The following is a 23453-nucleotide window of genomic DNA, read 5'->3' on the forward strand; positions in this document are numbered from 1 at the left end:
TTTTCAGAGTTGGACTTATTTGTCAGTGTATCATATTCATTGTTCTCACAGATATCCACACTGCACTGAGAAAGGGGCAATTCTTTCAAAAGGAGAACCTCGTGCCACAGGTCACTAGGCAGGAAATCTGTTTTGTATGTGTTTGGCCCTTATCACATACACACAAAGGAAGAAGAGGATTTTTTTTTCCTCTTGCCCTCTGTTTTTGAGTGTTTTTATTGATTAGCAGGAATATGATTAAGAACTGTAAGCTTTCTTCCTTTAAGTCATTGAAAGGTGGTATCTATTCAGCTATGCTATAGTCTTTTAAGACCCATACTACCACTTGTTCTGTATACTCTGTTAACACTGACTCTGTCTACTGCAGCCAACGTTTTAGAAAAACAACACAGTATTAGAAAGGCACAGGGTTGGCATAAGGAAGCGGTCCAATGAGACTGCCTCCCTATGATTACATCTTATTGGCCTGTGTTACCTTTCTCTTTTGATAATATTTGGGATTCCTTCTTAGTCTCTTAGAAATTGCCCAAAAGCTGAATCCTGTGAAAAGTCAGTTTTGGTCCAACAACTCACTTAAAAGTAGCACGGGTTCTTTCGGTGCAGCAGGGATGGCTCTGAGACAGCTGGTTTGCACAGGCTCATGGGGAGTCAGGTCTAATGCATTGATAGCAGGACAATCAAAAGTGCAGCACACCTCAAAGGACAGAAGCAGTCACTCTGTTTCTCTTGTCTTTGGCCAGCCCTAAGTAGGCATCCTTTTCCCTTTCTTTACTGCACATCTCAGAATGTGTCAGCAGCCATATTTCAACTGGGCCTCCTGTTTTTTTTCCTAAGGCAAAATTTACTAGTGTAATAGATCTGTAAGGCTTTGTTCTCATTCAACAAGCCTCACATGAATATATGGCTGTGAAGGACAGCAGAGTGCTGAACTTGCCAGAGCACTCTGTGTTTTGAACTTTAGCAGTACACAATCCATTCTATTTGGCTGCCAGCTAGAACAGAACACAATGAAGCCAAGCAGTGTTGGCCAGAATTTCAGAGATGCTGAGCACTTGCTACTCCTATGGAAGAGGAGGAGAGAGAACATGAAAGGAAAAGAGGAGAGAACACACAGCTGTTGGGGATGGGGAGGGGGGAAGGTGAGAAGGGAAGAATTTAGTCAAGAATTCTGTTGTTTTGAACAGCTCTCCAGTTTCTTTGAACATTCTTACTTAGAAATGCTAGTGCAAAAATTAACACAAAAGTGCTTAATGAAATATTTGCCTAAATGACAATGTCAGTGTCCTTCAGTATCTTACTTACCTATTCATTATAATAAATTGTTTAATGCTAGTACATTATTATTCCATATTAACTGTTCCACCTCCATTAGTCCTCTGCAAACATGGGCAACTTTTTCCAATACTCTGATTAGTCTTTCCATGAAGACCAAATCCCTCCCTACTCCACTAAACTGAATACTTTTCAATTATATAACTATTTGGTTTATTCGGTGTCTGGAATTTCTCCTTTAGGGGAACTTTAACAAATACTTTATGAAAAAAATCATTAACATACAAAAACTGTTTTTAACAAAGTTGCAAAGCAGAGCACTTAAAAGATAAGAACTACCAGAATTAAGATTTATTATTTGTATTACAGTAGCACATTGGAACTCTGGTTGTGGAGTAGGACTCCACCATGTGAGGCAATGTACAAAAAGACTGTCCCTGCCTCAAGGAACTTATCATCAAGATTGCCTGTGCAACCTTAACTCGACTCTCCTGTGACCATGCATTATGATATTTAACTACATGATCACATACTGTAGTCTCTTCAACATGACACCTTCCTCATTCAGTGCACAGGATGGATGGTGCTGTATGTGATTATGTAATTAAAGACTGTATCATAACACATACCTTAGTGCATACCTAAATCATAATGCAACCTTAATTCTGGTATTTCCTAACTTTTGAGTGTTTGACTTCGCAACCTTTATGTTCTTTTAATGTAGTTTTTGTATGTAATTTCCTAGGTTTAAAAAAAAAAAAGATAAAATGAATTGTCATGTATATTATCCCCATTATATTATATGATGATGTGGATCATCAGCAAGGTTGGTGCATTTAAATCCACATCGCTTGAGCTAATAGAGTAAATGGGGTAACGTGGACCAACCACTACTGAGAAATATAAGACATACTTTGCTAGTGGGTTTCACAGCTAGCCTCTGACAGCAGAAAAAGAATTTCAGGTTCCGGAGGAAAGTGTACTCTAGTAGTTACATATCCTTCTTTCCCCATCCCCTATCCTTTTCTTCTTCTGGTCCCTAGCATATGCCTGTGCAATCTCTCTCTGCCTCACATTCCCCTATCCCTGCCCCAAAGCCTGACTCTGCACACCCTCTGCATCCAAGTCAAACTGTTCTCCCCTAGGCTGCTTGGGCACCAGCAGAAAGAGGCTGAGAGCATAGGAAAGACAGTCTCCCTGCTCTCAGTTCCTGTGCCTGACACAGTAGCAGCTCTCAGCAGCTGGGAAGAGTAATTACAAAGAAAGGTTTCAGAGTAGCAGCCGTGTTAGTCTGTATCCATAAAAAGAAAAGGGTATGCATCCGATGAAGTGAGCTATAGCTCACAAAAGCTTATGCTCTAATACATTTGTTAGTCTCTAAGGTGCCAAAAGTACTCCTTTTCTTTTTTACAAAGAAAGGGCTGCTCAGTTGGAGACTGGAGCATACTAAAGACTGATAGATAGGGTGACCAGATGTCCTGTTTTTCGAGGGACAGTCCCATTTTTGTGGACTTTTTCTTATATAGGCACCTATTACCCTCCACCTCCTGTCCTGTTTCCACAGTTGCTATTTGGTCACCCTACTGATAGACTCTTCAGACAATCTGCCATCATCTAACAAATCTCTACTGAGTGTAAGTGAACAGATTTTTCAGAGGTTCAGAACTTGGTCAAATTTTGGTGGATTTTGACAGGGACAGATACTAAATTTCCCCCTCCAAATTTCAAGATCTTGCTCAAAAGCATGAAGGCCCTGGAGTATCTTCAAGAAATAGTTGTAAGAATTTAAAGTGGACAAAACAACATTTTTCTCTAATCTTGTTCTAGGAAACAGCTGAACCATTTTTGACTAAACTTAAAAACAAAACAAAAACAAAAAAATTCAGCCTTGGACATGGAAAATTCCAGCCCAATTAGTTAAAATTTGGGAAAGTTCTAGGCAACTCAAGGCTTATAATGGAAATTGTTAGCTATGCATTTCGTGAAGGCTGCCGATCAGCTTCCCCTATAATAATGTTACTGTGCATCATTTAACTTGTCTGACAATAATAGTGTAATGATAATAATTGTACACTTAATAGCAGCCTTATCAGCTAATCACATACTTACAGGCTTCAAAAATTCAAATGGGCCTGTCAGCTCCAACAGCTCCTGTCGGCTGTTACCTGAAGTGTAAAAGGAGCAGTTGTGCTAACTCAACCAGTTGTGAGAAATGGTAATCACTTGTCCATGTCTGAAGTTCTGTTGTGCATTTTCACTCTGCTTGGATCCACTGCTCCCTACTCAGTGCTCTTCTAATTTAGTTTTAATCTGGCATTGACAAATTGGGATGTGTTAATAGAACTTTTCATTACAAGATAAAACTGATCTAATGATTTGTCCATGAAGGGGCCTATGGCTGCCAGGGCTCAGGCCAGCAAACTTGGTTGGGGATTAAGTAGGTTTACTCCAGAGAAAGTAGCCAGAAGAAGTTTCTAATCCTGCAGCCACGCCACCAAGAATGTGATCTTGTAACATTTCTAAGGGTATTAGTGGATTGCATTGTGACACATGCAGGTGCTTTTTGTGAGCCGATATTGAGCCAATGCACCAGAATAGGGTTAACAGGCATTGTGATGTTAGATGTTTATTCTGTTAGATCAGTGGTTCTCAAGCAGGGGTATGTATATTCCTGGAAGTATACCGAGGTCTTCCAGAGAGTACATCAACTCATTTAGATATTTGCCTAGTTTTACAACAGGCTGCATAAAAAGCAATAGTGAAGTCAGGACTAACTAAAATTTTATACGGACAATGACTTGTTTACATGGTTCTATATACTATATCAGTGGTTTTCAAAGTGTGGGTGAGTTCATTTTAATGGGGTCACCAGGCCAGAGTTAGACTTGCTGGGGCCCAGGGCAGAAAGCCAGGCCACACAGAGCTGAAGCTGAAGCCTGAGTTTTTAAGTGAGGTGAAACTTGGGGTACATAAGACAAATCAGACTCCTCAAAGGTGTACAGTAGACTGGAAAGCTTGAGAATCACTGTGTTAAATGACATAAAACCAAATTTTGGTACAGTAGTTTAAAGCTCCTATGGCTTTTTCTTGTTGTTGCTATAAGGGGGGTGCTACCCTGGATATCTGAAAGGCTCAAGTTCTGGAGTCCCTGCAGGCCAGAACTACTATATGTAATTGGGCAATATGCGGAAGCTTGGTCTGCCACTTTCTACTGTGTGGTTAAATAAAGAACTCAACAGCATGATTTATGGATGTGGCCCCAAGCACAGCTTTAAAGTGGGTGCCCCTTTGACACAACTTACTTCCAATGCCCTCCCTCTTCCCCAATTGCCAATGCCTTCCCTAGTTTAGTCACCCACTGTGCTACTCACACTTGATGCTTAGCACTTCATGGCACCTCTATGAAGCAGCAGCTCCTCATTCCTGCTTCAGCTGCTGTGTTTCCCCTTTGGCTTTAGAGTGGTAAACACAGGAGGAAAGCTACATTTAATTATGAGGTATGAAGTGGGCAGGAATAAGGCTCAGTGGGGATAGTGTAGGCCACTGTGACGGGGAGTGGGGGGGAAGAAACTGTGGGAGGAGGTATGAAGGAAAAATTATTTGTGGGGGATGGCCCAAGGCAAGGCACAGAGACGGAAGGTTACTGGGTCTTCATAGCGGGGTCGGAGTGGAAGGAGGGTTAACATGTCTCATTGTGGGAACAAGAAAAAAAAACAGAAAACGAGACTGATTCTGTTGGAGAGGAAATTCATATTCATTTTCTGCTCCTGGTCTCTCTCATCTGAGCCAGAAGGAACTGGGAGTATCTGAAAGTCCTAGGGAGAGCCTCACTATATGTGATAACAACCTGTCAAGGTGCAAACACTGGGCAAAATAATGAAATGAGATACACAAGAAAAATAAGAGTGCAAGAAACTTTATGTAAGGTTGGATGAATTTCTAGAGCATTAATAATATATTCTATAACCTACATTTCATGTCTCATCAATTTACAGTAAGGAAAAACAAGATTGCCACTGGGCCAATTTGGGTAAAAGATATGGGGTATTACTTGAAGGTTCCAAGGAAGAACCACTATTACACCAGGAAAAGATTGGGGGTAAGTGTATTTTTCAGATTTGTTTTTTAGCTGGGTGGATTTAAAATTTACATAAGAACACAAGAATGGCCATACTGGGTCAAACCAAAGGTCCATCTAGCCCAGCACCCTCTCTTCCAAAAGTGGCCAATGCCAGGTGCCCCAGAGTGAATGAACAGACAAGTAATCATCAAGTGATCCATCCCATTGTCCATTCCCAGCTTCTGGCAAACAGAGGCTAGGGACACCATCCCTGCCCATCCTGGCTAATAACCATTGAATTTATCTAGTTCTTCTTTGAACCCTGTTATAGTCTTGGTCTTCATTACATCCTCTGGCAAGGAGTTCCACACGTTGACTGTGCGTTGTGTGAAAAAATATTTCCTTTTGTTTGTTTTAAGCCCGCTGCCTATTAATTTCATTTGGTGGCCTCTAGTTCTTGTGTTATGAGAAGGAGTAAATAACACTTCCTTATTTACTTTCTCCACACCAGTCATGATTTTATAGACCTCTATTATATCCCCTCTTAGTCATTTCTTTATTTAGAAACTGATACATTGCTAGTTAAAAATAGAAATTATATTTCTATTCAAATGCAGCAACTGGATATGTTAATAAAATCTTCTCTTCTAAAAGAAATTTAAAAAATGCACATGCTTTTGAGAAATATTTAAAAATTAATCCAGAATCCTGGAATTGGCTGTTCTTTGACCTACAAGGAATCAAACTCCAAAATCCTTAGAACATTTCTCTGTGGGTGGGTCAGCTGGAACATCTAGTTTATTATTATCTTAAATTGGAATTTTGCTTATTAGCTTGAGTTGTATCAGATCAATGGATGTGACTTCAATAAAAAGCTGTTATACAAACGATGAAGTATAAATTGATGCAAACAGAGGGGGTAATTTGGCTGCTCCTCGACAGAAGGATCATGTATTTACTGAGGGACACCCTACCCTAAATTCTCTATTACTGAGGGACAATCTGTCACTATTGCTCTATTTGCTTTACACAAGCTACTCTGAGTATAATTTTTTATGAGTGATGTATCTGAATATTTGGATGCTAATATTTTAATTGTATTGTTAAATTTATTAACCTTAATTTGGGATATTGCAGATTACGTATATATTTTATGACTTTTAAACCAAACTTTGTACTTTTGGATCATGTAAGCATTATACCCAGATGTGTAGGCACTCTTCCCTTAACCTGTGTATTAGATAATTTCAGCGTTAGCTTTAATAAAAAGTTTTACTGTAGGCACTTTCGCATGCTTGGCTATGAAAAACAGAGGCACCTTCAGGGAGGTCTGCTTAATTTTTGGAGACCTACAGCGGGAGATGGAGCAGGGAGATGAGTCAGGGAAATGAATTCCGGCAACTTTCACGTGATGTCCATTTTGAATTGGGGCGTGCAAAAAACTGGCTGTGGGGCTGCACCCAGGGGCCTAGGCAGGGGCAGGGAGAGATGAAGAGGCAGGTTAAACAAGGCAGGAAGACGCAGACGGAGCGAAGGGAAGGGGGCCCCGCTCTGGAGGCGCCAGGCGGCGCTGTAAGCTGCGAAAGCGGAGCCACCCCCACCGCGGCGTCCCGCTGCCCTTTGCCTCTTGGCGGCGGCGCGGAAATCAAATTTCGGCGCTTGGCCGGGCCCTCAGCGCTGCCGCCACCCCGGGCCGGACTCCCAGCTCCAGCGGGAAGGAGGCGACATGGTAAGCGGCGTCCGGTCCGGCTCCCCCTGCCCGGGAGCCGCGGGCCCTCGGCGAGCTGCTGCCCGGGCGCCCCTGCGGGAACCGAGCTCCGGGGCCCTCCCCAGAGCCAGCCGCTACCGAGCCTGTCGGAGGCGCTGCTCGGTTTATGGCCTGGGCGCGCAGATGGGGTGACTGGGGGGGCCCGTGGCCGCCTGGCCCGCCCCGTGCAATGGGCAGAAGGAGTGTGCCCGTAGCCGCCTGGTCTGTGCTGGGCTTTCCTAGACCCGCCCCCCCGATCCTGCTGGGCCCCTCAGCCGTGGCCACCCGGCGCGGCCCCTTTGCAGGTGCCCAGAGTCCGACCCGTTGCCCCACAGCCCTGGCCCTGGCCCGGTGTGTTCCGGTCCGCGCGCGGCGCCTGCAGCCACCCCCCCGCCGCCGCTCACTCGTAGGGGCTCCAGGCCAGCTTCTTTAGTCGGGTTTAAAAAGGGGGGGTGGTTCAGACAAGAACCAAGTCGCTACAAGTTTAGTGTATTAGCCAATACCTAAACACCAGGTCTTGTACTAGAGGAGAAAATGCGGACTGCCCCAGTTTTGAAGTGAGTTAAATCCTGCATAACCCCATTGATTTCACCCATTAAAAATGTTGACTTTTAATGGGATTTCATAGGGTGTAATTAACTTGTGGAACTCAATACCACAAAATCTCATTGAGGCCAGTAGTTTAACAAGATTAAAAAAAAGGGGGCTCCACATTTATAGGGATAAAGAGTGTCCCTGGTTATATTATGTCGGGCATGAAATAGCCACCACTTTCCAGAGGTTAGGAAGAAACATCCAGCATGAGCAGATTGTCCATTACTGGGTTTTTTGTACCTGCATTTGGTACCCTCCCCTGCCAAAGACAGGATACTGGAGTAAATGGACTGATTAGTCAGTATGGCAAATCCTTATGTTCCTTTGCTTGGAATTTGGCTCAAAATTCCAAACTTTACTAATGACATCACAAACTTTCAATGTAGAGTTTAAAATAGGCTTAAAACAATTGAGAGGCCCTGTTAGGGAAGGGGATTTTCTCCATAATGAAACCAGCTGCTGTTTCCTTGGAGTTGCAGCTGGGATTGGGGTTATGACAAAGGAAGTGGTAAAGAGAAACAGTTGGATAGATTGTAGGGAGCAAGAACTGGTTGTAGGATGAGAAAAGAGCAGAGATGTAGGCAGGCTAGAAATGTGGAGAGAACTGAACTTGAATCATGAGAGGATCTTAGAGGCTTTGAGAGTTGAACCTTAGAAAGCTGGGTAGGTGCATTATAGTGCTCTTCTATCAACTTTGAATCATCAGATATAGGTTATTGGATGCTGGCCTCATTACCCAATGAGAGGAGGAGTGGACCAGTGATTAGAGAACTAGCCTAGGTCTTGGGAGATTTTAGTTCAGCTCCTTGGTCTGCACACGACTTCCTCTGTGACCTTGGGCATGTCTCTTAGCTTTTCTGTGCCTCAGTTCCAGCTGTAAAATAGGGATAATAGTATTTCCTTATTTCACAGAGGTTTGTGAAGATAAATATGTTAAAGGTTATGAAGTGCTTTGAGATCTGTTGATGAAAAGTGATAGTGATCTGATAGGTTTTACTGTTAATAATGTGTTCTGGTAAGGCCTTTGTTTCTCTACATATGATTGGTCTCCTTCATGTTGCTTTTCATCTATTTTCTCTGCCACTTGAGATGAGGCAGAGGTGGGTAAAGTTTTCCCAGTAATTTTTCTCATACCATCTTCTGTTGAAAATGGATGGTAGTGTTTTTGTATAACAGCTTCATATAATTACTTTTAATCCTTCTCTGTCTAAAAGGTGAATTCAAAAATTTAAATGTCAGGATTTTTCCCATATAAATTCTAATTTAATTTATGTTTCTGTAGCACTGGTCAATGCAATATTGATTAGCTGCATTCCATATTTCCAATAAAATCTTTTAAAGCTGCATCTGTTTTATGTTTTTCCTCCCTGTTAGTTGCATGTGGACCAAACTAATTTTAGCTGGAGGCCACCACCGTTATAACAGGTCATGTAAAAATAACTTGCACTAGGCCCAGTCTTCTTAGCATATGTGCAGTGTGCCTCAGATGGCACGTGACCAGGATTCATGACTGAATTTGGTCCGCTGGTTGGATCATTAGCTTACCTGGCTTTGGGCTGGGTACTGATGGGGAGTGCAGTATGAACACTGATCCATTAGGCCCAGTGATGAGTAGCATAGCCAAAATTGGAACACAAAAAGGTTTTGTGGGATTTACATGGACAGTTTCCCATACATCCAGGTGTGAACAGAACTTATAGTAGCTTGATTGTGGTTATACTGTCCACACAGCCCCATGAACATCAAGAATGACTTCCATGCTTAAGTAAACTTGAGTAAACTTAATAATACTGCATGCTACCAAAACATTATTTAAAATGTCATGTTGTATTTACATATTTTTGTTCCCATCATTGCCGATTACCAAGATATTTGGGGAAAAATAGAACCCTTATTAACTTCTAGTCAATCTGCTGTTCTTATTTATACAGCAGTGCCATATACAAGTGTTTGTAACATCAAAATCTCTTTCATAATAACTAGTTGTGATGTCACCAATTTAGGTATGTGGCAGAGTTGAATAAATCAGATGGGAAGAGTTTATGTAAAAAAAATACAAAATTTAACAAGGCTTTAGTCAAATAAACTTTATTACAGTGAATTAATTGTTTTAAATTGATGCATAAGTGACTGCTGAATAAATTATCTTCCAAAATTAAAATTTTGTACAATATAACTTAAAAAAAATCCAAAGCAATCTGGCCCTTGTCCATGACCACAGATGATAAATGCAAACATTTGTTGCTCTTGCATATAACCTGTTTCAAAGTGAAAAAGCCGTGAAACTGACAAGAGTTCCATCACTTTCAATCTACTGCAGCTTTGATATGCTATGAATAGCTGAGGCAAGGCATGATTCTCTCCTTTCAAAGTTCTATGTGTCCCTGAACGCTACTTACCTTTTCTAGGAACTCCCCAAATTCACTTTCCCACTGATGAGTGTTTTTAAGGATTCTTTTTAGTATATGAAGATTATGCAGCATATTTTTCCGGTACATAATGTGATGCACTAGCACTTTCTTCCTATGAGCTTTAAAGGGACACTATCAACTTAAAAAGTCACATTTCTGTTTAGAAATATTTTATATGCTGTTGTTACAAGTAACACTTGATGGGATAACATGATTTTGGTAATTAATTGAGCTTTAAATATTCATGGTAAATAGGCCCAATGGTCTGTGATGGGATGTTAGATGGGGTGGGATCTGAGATACTACAGAAAATTCTTTCCTGGGTATCTAGCTGGTGAATCTTGCCCATATGCTCAGGGTTTAGCTGATTGCAGTATTTGGGGTCGGGAAGGAATTTTCCCCCATGGCAGATTGGAAGAGGCCCTGGAGGTTTTTCGCCTTCCTCTGTAACAGGGGCATGGGTCACTTGCTGGAGGATTCCCTACTCCTTGAAGTCTTTAAACCACGATTTGAGGACTTCAGTAGCTCAGACATAGGTGAGAGGTTTATCGCAGGAGTGGGTGGGTGAGATTCTGTGGCCTGCATTGTGCAGGAGGTCGGACTAGATGATCATAATGGTCCCTTCTGACCTTAGTATCTATGAACACTCAATATAATTGACAGAGATTGGAGAGGAAAATACTTTTCAGTTTTACTTTTCTGTATTATATTTGTATATAATCCGTTCCAGTGTTTCCCTGTATATTCAATCAGTTTCCCCTGCTAATTGTTTGACACATGATGAAAAGAAAAATATTTGAAAAACGGAGCACAGGATCTGTTCCAAGAGGTGAATATAGCTGAAGCTCTTGGTAATAGTGACTATAATATAATAAAATTTAACATCCCTGTGGTGGGGAAAACACCACAGCAGCCCACCATAGTAGCATTTAATTTCAGAAAGGGGACTACACAAAAATGAGGAAGTTAGTTAAACAGAAATTAAAAGGCACAGTGCCAAAAGTCAAATCCCTGCAAGCTGCATGGAAACTTTTTAAAGACACCATCATAGAGGCTCAACTTACATGTATACCCCAAATTAAAAAACAGAGAACCAAAAAAGTGCCACCGTGGCTAAACAACAAAGTAAAAGAAGCAATGAGAGGCAAAAGGGCATCCTTTAAAAAGTGGAAGTTAAATCCTAATGAGGAAAATAGAAGGGAGAATAAACTCGAGCAAATGAAGTGTAAAAATATAATTAGGAAGGCCAAAAAAGAATCTGAAAAACAACTAGCCAAAGACTCAAAAAGTAATAGCAATTTTTTTTAAGAACATCAGAAGCAGCAATCCTGCTAAACAACCAAGGGGGCCACTGGATGACTGAGATGCTGAAGGAGCATTCAAGGGTGATAAGGTCATTGCAGAGAAACTAAATGAATTTTTTGCATCAGTCTTCATGGCTGAGGATATAAGGGAGATTCCCAAACCTGAGCCATTCTTTCTAGGTGACAAATCTGAGAAACTGTCCCAGATTGAGGTGTCCTTAGAGGAGATTTTGGGACAAATTGATTAAATTAAACAGTAATAAGTCACCAGGACCAGATGGCATTCACCCAAGAGTTCTGAAGGAACTCAAATGTGAAATTGCAGAACTTCTGTGATATATAATTTATCATTTAAATCAACTTCCGTACCAAATGATTTTAGGATAGCTAATGTGATGCCAATTTTTAAAAGGGGCTCCAGAGGTGATCCTGGCAATTGCAGGCCGGTAAGCCTAACTTCAGTACTGGACAAATTGGTTGAAACTATCGTAAAGAACAAAATTGTCAGACACACAGATGAACATAATTTGTTGGGAAAGAGCCAACGTGGTTTTTGTAAAGGGAAATCATTCCTCACCAATCTACTAGAATTCTTTGAGGGGGTTAACAAACGTGGATAAGGGTGATCCAGTGAATATAGTATACTTAGAGTTTCAGAAAACCTTTGACAAGGTCCTTCACCAAAGGCTCTTAAGCAAAGTAAGCTGTCCTGGGATAAGGGGGAAGGTTCTCTCATGGATTGGTAACTGGTTAAAAGGTAGGAAACAAAGGGTAGGAATGAATGGTCAGTTTTCAGAATGCAGAGAAGTAAATAGTGGTGTCCCCCAGGGGTCTGTACTGGGACAAGTACTATTCAATATATTCATAAATAATCTGGAAAAAGGCGTAAACAGTGAGGGGGCAAAATTTTCAGATGATACAAAACTACTCAAGATAGTTAAGTCCAAAGCAGACTGAAGAGTTACAAAGGGACCTTACAAAACTGGGTAAATAGGCAACAAAATGGCAGATGAAATTCAATGTTGATAAATGCAAAGTAATGCACATTGGAACACATAACCCCAACTCTACATATAAAATGATGGGGTCTAAATTAGCTGTTACCACTCAAGAAAGAGATCTTGGAGTCCTTGTGGATAGTTCTCTGAAAACATCCACTCGATGTGCAGTGGCTGTCAAAAAGGCGAACAGAATGTTGGGAATCATTAAGAAGGGGATAGATAATAAGACAGAAAATATCATATTGCTTCTTTAAACATCCATGGTACACCAACATCTTGAATACTGCGTGTGGATGTGGTCACCCCATCTCAAAAAAGATGTATTGGAATTGGAAAAGGTTGAGAAAAGGGCAGCAAAAATGATTGGGGTATGGAATGGCTTCCATATGAGGAGAGATTAATAAGACTTGGACTTTTCAGCTTGGAAAAGAGATGAATAATGGGAGATATGATAGAGGTCTATAAAATCATGACTGGTGTGGAGAAAATAAATAAGGAAGTGTTTTTTACTCCTTCTTATAACACGAGAACTAGGGGTCACCAAATGAAATTTATAGGCAGCAGGTTTAAAACAAACAAAGGGAAGTATTTTTTCACACACAGTGCACAGTCAACCTGTGGAACTCCTTGCCTGAGGATGTTGTGAAGGCCAAGACTATAACAGGATTAAAAAAGAACTAGATAAATTCATGGAGGATAGGTCCATCAATGGCTATTAGCCAGGATGGGCAGAGATGGTGTTCCTAGTCGCTGTTTGCCAGAAGCTGGGAATGGGTGACAGGATGGATCCCTTAATGATTACTTGTTCTGTTCATTCCCTCTGGGGCACTGGCATTAGCCACAAGTTGGAAGACAGGATACTGGGCTAGATGGACCTTTGGTCTGACCAGTATGGCTGTTCTTATGTTTTTAATAAAGATAATGTGATTGTTAATCCACAACATTGGAAAGGTGATTTGAAGGCAGATACAGTATCTGAAAACTACTCTAACTTATACTTTAAAATGGTCTAGATTTCACATTGGCTATGTCATTTTAACAAGAAGGAAAGAACAATATTCACAGAAATAAATGAGTCAGACAAAAAGCAGAAGTCTCACACTATAGACTAAATAGTAGAAATAACTTTTTAAGGTCAATTGGGCATTGGTACCAGTTACCAAGAGAGACTGGAACTGCCATTTCTAGAGTTAGTAAGGCAAGACAGACAAAGAACTATAGGGATGCAGTAAAACACATTGAAAACTACCTTGCAGTGAGGTAGGGGATGAACTAGATTATACAACATATCAGTACCAAACTTAATATCTTTGAAACAATTGATATATTTTGAATGGATTAGCCTGGCATGGTTTTCCTTTGTGAAGAAGTCCTGTTTTAGGGAGTATTGTGATGTAGGACAGTATTAAGGGAGATGTCAAGGAAATGGTTCTTCTAGAGTAAATAGATGTGAATTCTGAATGAAATGTTAATTCTAAGTACTGAATACATGTTCTATTGTAGTCCAAGAAAAGGGGACTGAGTGTTGAAGAGAAGAGAACTCGTATGATGGAAATATTTTTTGAAACAGTAAGTGTTTTAATTTTTGTATATTTCATAGAATATCAGGGTTGGAAGGGACCTCAGGAGGTCATCTAGTCCAACCCCCTGCTCAAAGCAGGACCAATCCCCAAGTTTTGCCCCGGATCCCTAAATGGCCCCCTCAAGGATTGAACTCACAACCCTGGGTTTAGCAGGCCAATGCGCAAACCGCTGAGCTCTCCCTCCCCCTCCTGGCCATTGGGAGCACCCATAAGGAGCCAGAGAGGCTGAGTGGCTCGGGCACTGGACTGTGATTCAGGAGTCTTGGGTTCAGTTCCTGGCTCTGCCACTGTCCTGCTGGGTGACCTTGGGCAAGTCACTTCCCTGTTCTGTGCCTCAGTTTCCCCATGTGTAATATGCAGATAGTGATACTGATCTCCTTTATACAGTTCTTTGAGAGTGACTAAATGAAAAGCAGTATATTACTATTCTTTATTAATGTACCATAGGGGGAAAATACCTTTGTGATTCCATCAAACTGCTAAATTTTTAGCCAGCTTTATTTTTCCTAGGACACAGTGGCCTTACTTGCATTTGTGAAACTATCGGTTGCTGATCAAAGGTGTTGGTGAGAGGTGCAGATGAGCTTGTGCTAAGTAGAGTTTTGGATGCTTTTAGTTAAATTGTTCGGCACCAGTTCAACTAAACTTTTATTGATTCCCTTGTCAGCAGTGGATAAGTTATTAACAGTTAAGTCGAAAACCAAAAAGGTTTATTTTTCATGTAGTGCAATGGTTTCAAATTTAGGTACAACAGTCAGGAAATCCAAAGTTAGATTTCTCATAACATCAGTAATTGCTGCTGACGTGCTTGTGCTTCATGTACTTCTATGTAGTATTTCTCAAACATTTTCCTGTAAAGGGACTGCCATGTGTAACAGAGGTGGATGCACAAAGCCACATGACCTGGTACCTTAATAACCTCCAGCCCATATGTGAGGGAGCAGCAAAGTAAAATTAAACAGGAATTTGGGACATTTTCAGTATTTGCTTTGTTCCTTAGGTTCCAAATCTCATCAGTTTCACTGTGCTCCCACAGAAGGCAGGGAGGTAGTTAGGGATGCTCAAATTCGACAGTATGGGAGAGGGATAAAACTGGGAAATAGGAAAGGGAAGGATGAGAATGCACCCAAAAGAGGGCAGTGGAAGGGGAAGAGAAATGGAGCTCCAACTCAGAGACACCTTTGTGTTTGTGATGTAACTGAAATATTATTTATTTTGTTTGTTAAAATTAATTTATTGTGATGCTGCAGTGCAAAAGCAGCTAGACTAGGGGCTGAGGATCTGGCCACAGCGCTCTCTTCCCTGAGGAGCTAGCAGCCTAAATTTAGGCATGAAGCAATTAATTAAAGTAACAAAGAAAAACTGGAGGAAATAACAAAGCCTACAACAAAATAAAATCACTTTTTATTTTCAAACACTTTAGCTCTATCTTGAGGAGCATGCAATATTTTTCCTGGAGAAATGAAAAAATACATTAGATATGGTACTTGTGTATTTGTTGGGATTAATTTAGTAAAGAAAGTAGACATGACTTAAATGAGACCGTCATTCAGAGCTGACGTGCCTTTTGTGTTTTGAACAGAAAGATGTGTTCCAATTAAAGGATATGGAGAAGATTGCTCCCAAAGAGAAAGGAATTAGTGAGTATTAATGCTTTTCCCCCTCCCTAAAACTTGTTTAGACATTGAGAATTGTTTTGTGGACTAGTTATACTGTGTGCATTTTCATGTTTTCACATAACACTGACTTTATGATCTTTATAACAGTAACGTTAAACAAAAGAAAAAAAATACCTAGCTGCAACTGGTTAGTCATGGTGACCTAACCAAGTGTAAATTTAGAAACTGTACATTTTACGCACGCACATCCCAACCCTATGTTACTAGTAGCTGTAACTTATATTGGACATTAAGGCCAACATTTTCAAGTGCTGATGTCTAAAGTCTGGAACTTGTATCCCTAGTTAGCTACCTAAATACATGGCATGATTCTCAAAGGAGCTGAGCACCTACTGAAGTCATTGCTAAGCACCCACAGCTTCCATCTCTGAGAATCATGCCATATGTTTAGGTGCTTAACTAAGGATTTAGGTGTCCAACTTCAGTCACCCACATCTTAAAATTTTGGTCCATGCATGTACACAATCAAACTCTGTTGTATTTCTCCAACAAAGCTGCAAGACTATTCTGTGCAGGAAAGGTCTGGTCAAAAGCCTATGGAATTCAACAGAAGTCTCTCGGTTGACTTCCATTGCCTTTGGATCAGGACCAAGATGACTTTATATGTTTTGTGTACTTCCAGTCCTGTTCCTATGTTCTTTGTATGTTTTCTCCTCTTTAGATCTGTGTTTTAGTACTGGTGTACAAATGTTCACCTCCTTGATCAGCACATCTTTGCGGCATGATCGTGCTCCGATAACGAAAAAGTAGTTTGATGTAAGAGCTCCAGGGAGCTCAGCTATAACCCGAAAAAATATTTAGTGGTGAAATACATTTTAAAAAAATGTCAGCAAAGAATAGAGGCACTTGTAAAAGCTCTATGGAGACAAGATAGGGTTTCAGTTGGTTTCTCAACATACTTGCAGTTCCTATGTTTTGCATTCCTTAAAAATCTTAAATATTGAGCAAAGAAAGTTCATTTGTATTCACAGAATTTTTAAATACAATTTTTAAAAATATTGCTGTAGACACTTTCTCTTGTAATCCCTTATTGTACACCTGTAACTGAATACTTTGCCAATAGAATCATGTAGAAGCTGACATGATACAATTTCAAGTTGACAGAAGTTTACTTGCTAGCTTAATTGTTTTATAATTACAATGCTTGGAAAAAACCCACTTTCCTATGATGAGTGGGAAGCTTTCCCTGGCAAGTGTGGGGCATAAGCTTTTCAAGAATAAACATTAATTCACTTAAATATTTCTGGCCCTTTTGATTACGGAGGATAACCTTCCATATGTGAACTGAATATAAACTAATTTCAATGTTGTCCTCTTGAGTCTGCAGGCAGAGAGCTCCAGTACCTCTACTGCTGATTAGCTTCACCAAGAGTAAAAATTACATGCAAAATTAAGAAATTAAACATTAAGAAATGCTAGAATTAAGGTTGCCCAGCAACTTCTAATTTGCCCTATTGTCTGTATGTGTTGCAACAGTCTTTTAATTACGTAGTCTCGTGATACTCCTTTTCACAGATCCCTGCAGATCACTGCCTCATTTAGTCAAGCTTTGCCCTGCAGTCTCCCACCTCTTTGGTTTTCTTTCTTTCCACAAATTTATAGGTGGTTTAAAAATGTTTTTGAATCTTAAAATAATCTAAGGCCCTGGAGAACTTCAAACCAATAGCATCATGCAAACAGCATTCTGGAGGCATACTTAGCCACAGATAAACCTATCCTAGGTGAGATTATGGCCCATTTAACTAGATCCTTGGCAGTTTCAGAGACCAAAAGAGCATCCGCCACCACAGAAGTAACTGTGAGACTGCCATTTGGTCCCCCCTCACCTTTACTAAGCACTACAGGCCTGACCTGCAATTTTACACGTAAGTGTCCTTTTGTAGGAAGGTTTTCCCTCTATAAAGTAGTACTTTAGGGAAGGGGATTGCTAATCTCACCTGCTCTGATGATTTTTCTTTGTTGCTTGCTACATTCCAAACTGGTCTAGATTAGGGGAAAAGTCAGGACCCAGAATGGAAAATATCCAGGAACAAATTGTCTTCGTATTGTGAGCTATCCTATGCATGATATTGCCATTAGACATCAAAGGGATTCTCTGCATGGAGTGGCTGTGGCACAAGATCTTTATTTTTGTTGTCTTCCAGATAGCTTGTGAAAAAGGAATAAGCTTTTCAGAAATATGTGTTTGTGGATTATGTGCTTTGCTTAGAACTACAGCAACATAAATAATCTGCAGTGAAAATGAAAATAGGTGTAGTACATTGTCTGTTACATTGACATACTTGCTTCGCAATCATATTTTAAAATAAAGTATAACCACTTAACACATACACTGAAGAAAAAGTGACTTTTTTTTCTTTGTTAGCCGCAATGTCGGTCAAGGAGATCCTGCAAAGTTTAGTTGATGATGGTATGGTGGACACCGATAGGATTGGAACTTCCAATTATTTTTGGGCTTTTCCAAGTAAAGCTCTTCATGCCAGGAAGCGTAAATTGGAAGCACTGGAGACTCAGGTATATTTGTGTTGCGAAAAGCACTTGTTTGTCTGAATGGTATTAGCATTCTGTTTTCCTACAGTCCTTGCCATATCTATCTCAGTTTGTTACAGGACATGCTGCCAGTAGGTCCATTTCACCCAGCTAATAAAGTTTTTTTTTCCTGCTATTTTACCGTTTTATCAAAAAGAGCCTATTCGAGAGCCAGAACACAGATGCTTTAAAAAATGTTGCCATGATTGAGAAGATTTTTTTGTTTGTGTTTTTGTTCCATTGATGCAGAAAAAAATTGTGGCCCATTTGCTTTAGATTCAAAACATTTTTACCTGGGGAATTATCTTTAAATTATTGGGCAGTATGCATTTTCCTTTTTACGCCATTGTATGTTGTGGCTGGGTGATGTTCTGAGGACTAAAATGGACATCCCAGCAGAGTGCTGCCTTAACTTGGGTATCTGTTTCTGGCTGGTAGCTTTAGTCCTCAGGTACCCTGTCAAACCAACCCTGCACTCCTGTTTAGGGGAGTCGACCAAACTGGTCACAATGTTCTAGATGAGTGCATGACTCTCTTTTGAGCCAACGTTGTTATTCTATATTTTCAGTATTATTTCTATTTGTTTTTTAAATAAACCCAATTATTCTGCTTGTTTGTTTGAATTGCTGTTCACTGGAAAGACTTCTACTCGTCAGTTTTGTTTATTCAGAGTATAAATATAACCAAAACTCAGAGGGCGATTTTTTTGTAAGCAACTTCATGGTCTGATCACATGACATTTCTTTTAATCTGTTCTTTCCCTGATTTGGAACAATTAACTGATTCTTCAGTGAATGGGTTATGAATACAAAATTTATTTATTTCAGAGCATGTTACTTATTTAACTAAAGGTGGAATGAGCTGAGGCCTTGTTTACATGAGAGTTTTCTCAGTGTAGTTCTTCATCCACTCGGCTTTATCTAAACTGGTCTAAGCTGTTTCCCTTGTGAATCTCAGCATCCACACAAGACTGCTCTTATTTTTTAAAATAGGCCCACCACATTCTGGGCAGGCACCCCTGGGTCCAGTGTTTTGCTGCCAGGCTCTATGTATTCTGGGATTTTTCTTTTGATGCATTGTAGGGTAGCTGTTGGAACCTACTGAGATTTGGGTCAGATTCACAAACTCCCATGATTCCTTTCCTAATATCCCATAATTCCTCTGGTTTTTCACAAGCCAGCGTGATTTTCAAAGTGCTGTAAGGCAGCATGGAGGAAGCACTGCAATCCTGACCATCACTAATAGGAGCAGGGTGTTCCAGATGTATTGGCAGTCATGTAGGCAGGTGCTTTGGATGAGTTGGAAGAGATGCTAACATGACTATGATGCCCTCATATCTGTTCCTGGTTCCACCACTGACCTTGCAGGGCAAGTCACTTACCCTCTTTGTGCCTCAGATCACCAATTTTTGTAGTAGAGGAGCACTTGTGGCACCTTAGAGACTAACAAATTTATTAGAGCATAAGCTTTCGTGAGCTACAGCTCACTTCTGAAATCAATTTTTATAGTGAGTTTAAACAACAGCTCCCTCACAGGTATGTTGTGTGGCCTCATTAATGTTTGTAAAGCCTCACATCCTTGTGTGACATCTGAGATTGTCAAATGAAAGGCACGATGTGAGTGCAAATTATAACGTGAACTGCTTCCGCTATCCTCAGCAGGATGACCTTGCAGCATTTCCAGGTGTGGCCTCCAGTTGAGAGTCTGCGGGGGATGGAAATTAAATCCATTTTTGCCGCAGGGCAGTAACACTGTGCTGGTTCCTGTCTGACATTTTAACAAGGTTTTTAATTCTTTGAAAAACTAGATCAGTTTAACTCTCCTCCACTGACCTATTTTGGAATTAGGTTCCTAGCAAAAGTAGTAAAATTCATCACCTCGTTAGAGCATCCAAATAAGATAGAGACAAGGCAACTTGGGAGATCTACAAACTGACCAATTGAAAAACCTGCCACAATGTAAATAAGCAACTGAGCAACCAAATCAGTGTGTGCCAAAACTCCAGCCTTGTTCACCCAAACACACCATTACAGCTGCCTTGTTGAATGCAAATTTGTTTTTAGACATGTCATTTCAAGTCTGACTGAGTATAATTTATTTAAAAGACCACATAGCCTGCTAGCTGAACAATGAAATTGATATGCTATAGTCATTATTTTGCCCTCTCGCCTATCTTATCTCTCTCTCTCATATTGATGAATATTATCCTTGGAATATCCTGCAGTAGCTGCATTAAAATCACACTGAATATTTAAGATCTTATCTACATACATTAGTTGTACTCTACTGGTATAGTGAAAGTGATATTGCCACTCTAGTGTATATGCAGTTATAGTAATATAAGGGTGCTTTATATCAGTATGGCTAGTCTCATATGGGAAGGGGAATAAACTACACTGGTATGAGCCCTTTATATCAGTATACCTGCATTCACAATAGGGGTTGTACTGGTGTAACTACTTCAGGAAAAAAATCACACCCCTAACTGACATAATTATACTGGTCCAAGAACTGCATAGGCTGGGCCTAAGACATTCTTTAGGTTTCTTCGACGTATTATTCTGAGTTATTGAAGGGGAAGGGAATTATATAGTACTTCAGTTAGAAAAGACAAGTGGACTTGCTTGTTTCCTTCTGGATCCTCACTATTCTGTAAGTAGGCCTTTCTGAAGAAAATTTGCATTTCAATAACAGTAGCTCTCTGGACACTTATTTTTACTAGATGTTGAAATGTTCTGTCTATGATTACAGACTTAAAACAATTAGTTACATCTAAGTGTTTATATTCTTCCTTACACGAGCACTTGCATACGTTTTCTTAATGCTTTCCAAATCCAGTCAGCAAGTCTCTCATGTCATAACATGTAAAGCAGCAAATCGTAAGTTATCATCCCACTTCTTTAGCACATCACACACTTTTGATTATAGTCATACAGCCTACAATGTGCAGTGTGATATGTTTCCCTTTTGTCTGTCTTGTCCAGGTCCATTTGTATGGTAATATTTATTGTCCCCTCCCCTCATCCGTCTCAGAATCTGAAAAATGTAGGCTTTCATATTGGAGAAAAAATAGTTAGCGGTTTGGTAGAGGGTGAACCTTTCTCAAGTGTGCTGAATTTAACTGACACTATGTAAGTCTTTGGCTGCGTTAGTGCTATGAAATTATATTTAGGACTTGTATTTTTTGCTGGTAGTAACAAATGTGGCTGTAGTGAAGATAGGACTCTAAGAACTTTGTCAGTGGTCGATTTTTTTGTATCCTAGTGTTCCTAATGTAGATAAGACCTTTGTAGAGAGCCTGAATAAATAGTTGTGTGACAGGGTTGAACTCTTTCCCCCCCCAGTTACTTCAGTGAAGCGTTAATGCTGAAGACTTGCAGGATATAACTACTAATTTTTCAAGTGGCGAGCTTAAGGCTTTTCATCACATACATCGCTACAGCTGTAGCGTAGCCTATAGTGAAGACACTCCTATGAGGAAGGGAGAAGCTCTCCTGTTCGCGTAGTTAATCAGCCTCCCCAAGAGATGGTAGCTATGTCGGTGGGAGATGCTTTTCTGCCAACATGGGGGAGGAAGACATGGGGGTGGAGGAGAAAACAGGTGGGGTAGGTTGGTATTACTATATAGCTCAGAGGTGTGGATTTTTCACACCAGTATAGGTCTGTACTGTAGACCTGGCCTAAACCTCTTTCTTCAGCTTTAGAATGTGTTAACTAGGATGATCTAATAACACACCTTTCTATTAGTCAAAACGAACAGTGAGTTGTGACACAGACGTTTCTGTAAATGTGAAACAATGGGCTAAATTCCTCCCTGGTGTAACTCAACAATTAAGCCTATGCTTCAGCCTGACCAGCTAGCATATGTTAAAGTCTACACTAGAGTTTTAGAATAGGTGTTTGCTAACATGTTCTAACACATTTTGAAATCCTAGTGAAGACAAGCCTAGGGGCAGTCAGTTTAACAACTGCTTTTGCAATTTAACACTTGTTTCAGTCTTTTAGGAATTACTAAACCACACCCAAATTATTCAGCTGATCACCAGCAATGGAATCTGACTCATCTATTCAGAACCAAGAAAATAAGAAACTTTATTCTTGGATATCAGTGTTGTGGTTCAGCTTTCATTACGGCTATGTACACGTTTGTTTTTTCAGGAAAACTCCATTGCATTATCAAAAGTGATGTTGGGACACAGTAGTAAAAATGCTGGAATTCTATACTTGTGCTTTTACCTTTGCTGTCGCTGGTGGACCTGCAACAGTGTGCGATTTCTTGAAAAATGCTAGGGGTAGGCAAGACTTAAATATTCCTCTTTCAAAGCATTTCCAAATTCAGTGCAGTAACTATAAATTACTAGAAGGTCCACAGAGAGCAGAAAATACTGTTCCAATACTTTTATTTTGGCCTCCCTTGAAAGTAGCTTGTTTCTCCAGTAATCACGTAAAGAGTTCAGGATTAAATCATTGTTTGTTTTTAAATGGAAATTTTCTTTGAAGAAACTCCCCCCCCCCCCCCCAAAAAAAGTCATAATGCCTTTGGTCACTTAGTAGACACTTCCCCATCTTTTTTTCTCAGTTCTTAGTGAACAGCGTGAGTACGTTCTAGGCAGTGATCCTGTTCTGCAATCAGCAACATGGCAATTAACTTTGGTTTTAATTCCCTTTTCATTGTGGGTGTCACTGTTGTTCGGATGCTTTTGTTTTTTAGTTTCCCATCTTGCTCTTGGTTTTCTGCTAAACACCCAGGGTGGAATCATGGCCTCGTTGAAGTCCATGGCAAAACTCCCATTGACTTAAGTAGGGTCAGGATTTTACCACTGCTTTCTAACCCAGCTTCCCTCTTGAGAACCACAAGAAGAAGTGTGAATAATAAAGTTGGCAAACATCTTCAATCACACGGTGTCTGCAACAAATCTTGTTTCCAATAGCCTACAGAATAAGTAGTACCAAATGAACCTCTATGTCTCTGCCAAGAGAAAGATTACTGACAGAGTTGAACAACTGTTTTCTAAACAATTTTTTTTTTTTATGGGAATAGACAAAAAGATTTTATTCTCTTCCAAACTTTTCCCAGCAGCAGGTCCAGATAACTTGCAAGCAAGAATTTTAAAAGAGTTGACCAAGGAGTTTTGTGGATCATTGTTGGTTTTCAGTAAGTCTTGGAACACTGGGGAAGTTCAGGGAACTGGAAGAAAGCTAATGTGTAAATATTTAAAAAGAATAAATGGAACAACCTGAATAAATATAGATCTGTCAACTTGATATTGATC

At 40.2% G+C, this 23453-nt stretch overlaps 1 protein-coding gene across 2 annotated transcripts in view; it reads left to right on the top strand.

Moving 5' to 3' along the window:
* The first annotated feature begins 6764 nt into the window (after window positions 1-6764).
* The window catches only part of MND1 (meiotic nuclear divisions 1), a 47201-nt gene continuing 30512 nt past the window's right edge, over window positions 6765-23453 (top strand). The window contains exons 1-4 of one of the 2 annotated variants that reach the window (XM_077815398.1): window positions 6765-7061; window positions 13893-13958; window positions 15555-15612; window positions 18017-18165. In XM_077815398.1, coding sequence (XP_077671524.1) covers window positions 7059-7061; window positions 13893-13958; window positions 15555-15612; window positions 18017-18165 — 276 coding nt within the window. In that variant the 5' untranslated portion in view covers window positions 6765-7058. The remainder of the gene's footprint in view (window positions 7062-13892; window positions 13959-15554; window positions 15613-18016; window positions 18166-23453) is intronic. The other variant, XM_077815397.1, reaches the window with a different exon arrangement.

Source organism: Eretmochelys imbricata, chromosome 4 (genome assembly GCF_965152235.1).
Source record: "Eretmochelys imbricata isolate rEreImb1 chromosome 4, rEreImb1.hap1, whole genome shotgun sequence".
Lineage (NCBI taxonomy): Eukaryota > Metazoa > Chordata > Testudines > Cheloniidae > Eretmochelys > Eretmochelys imbricata.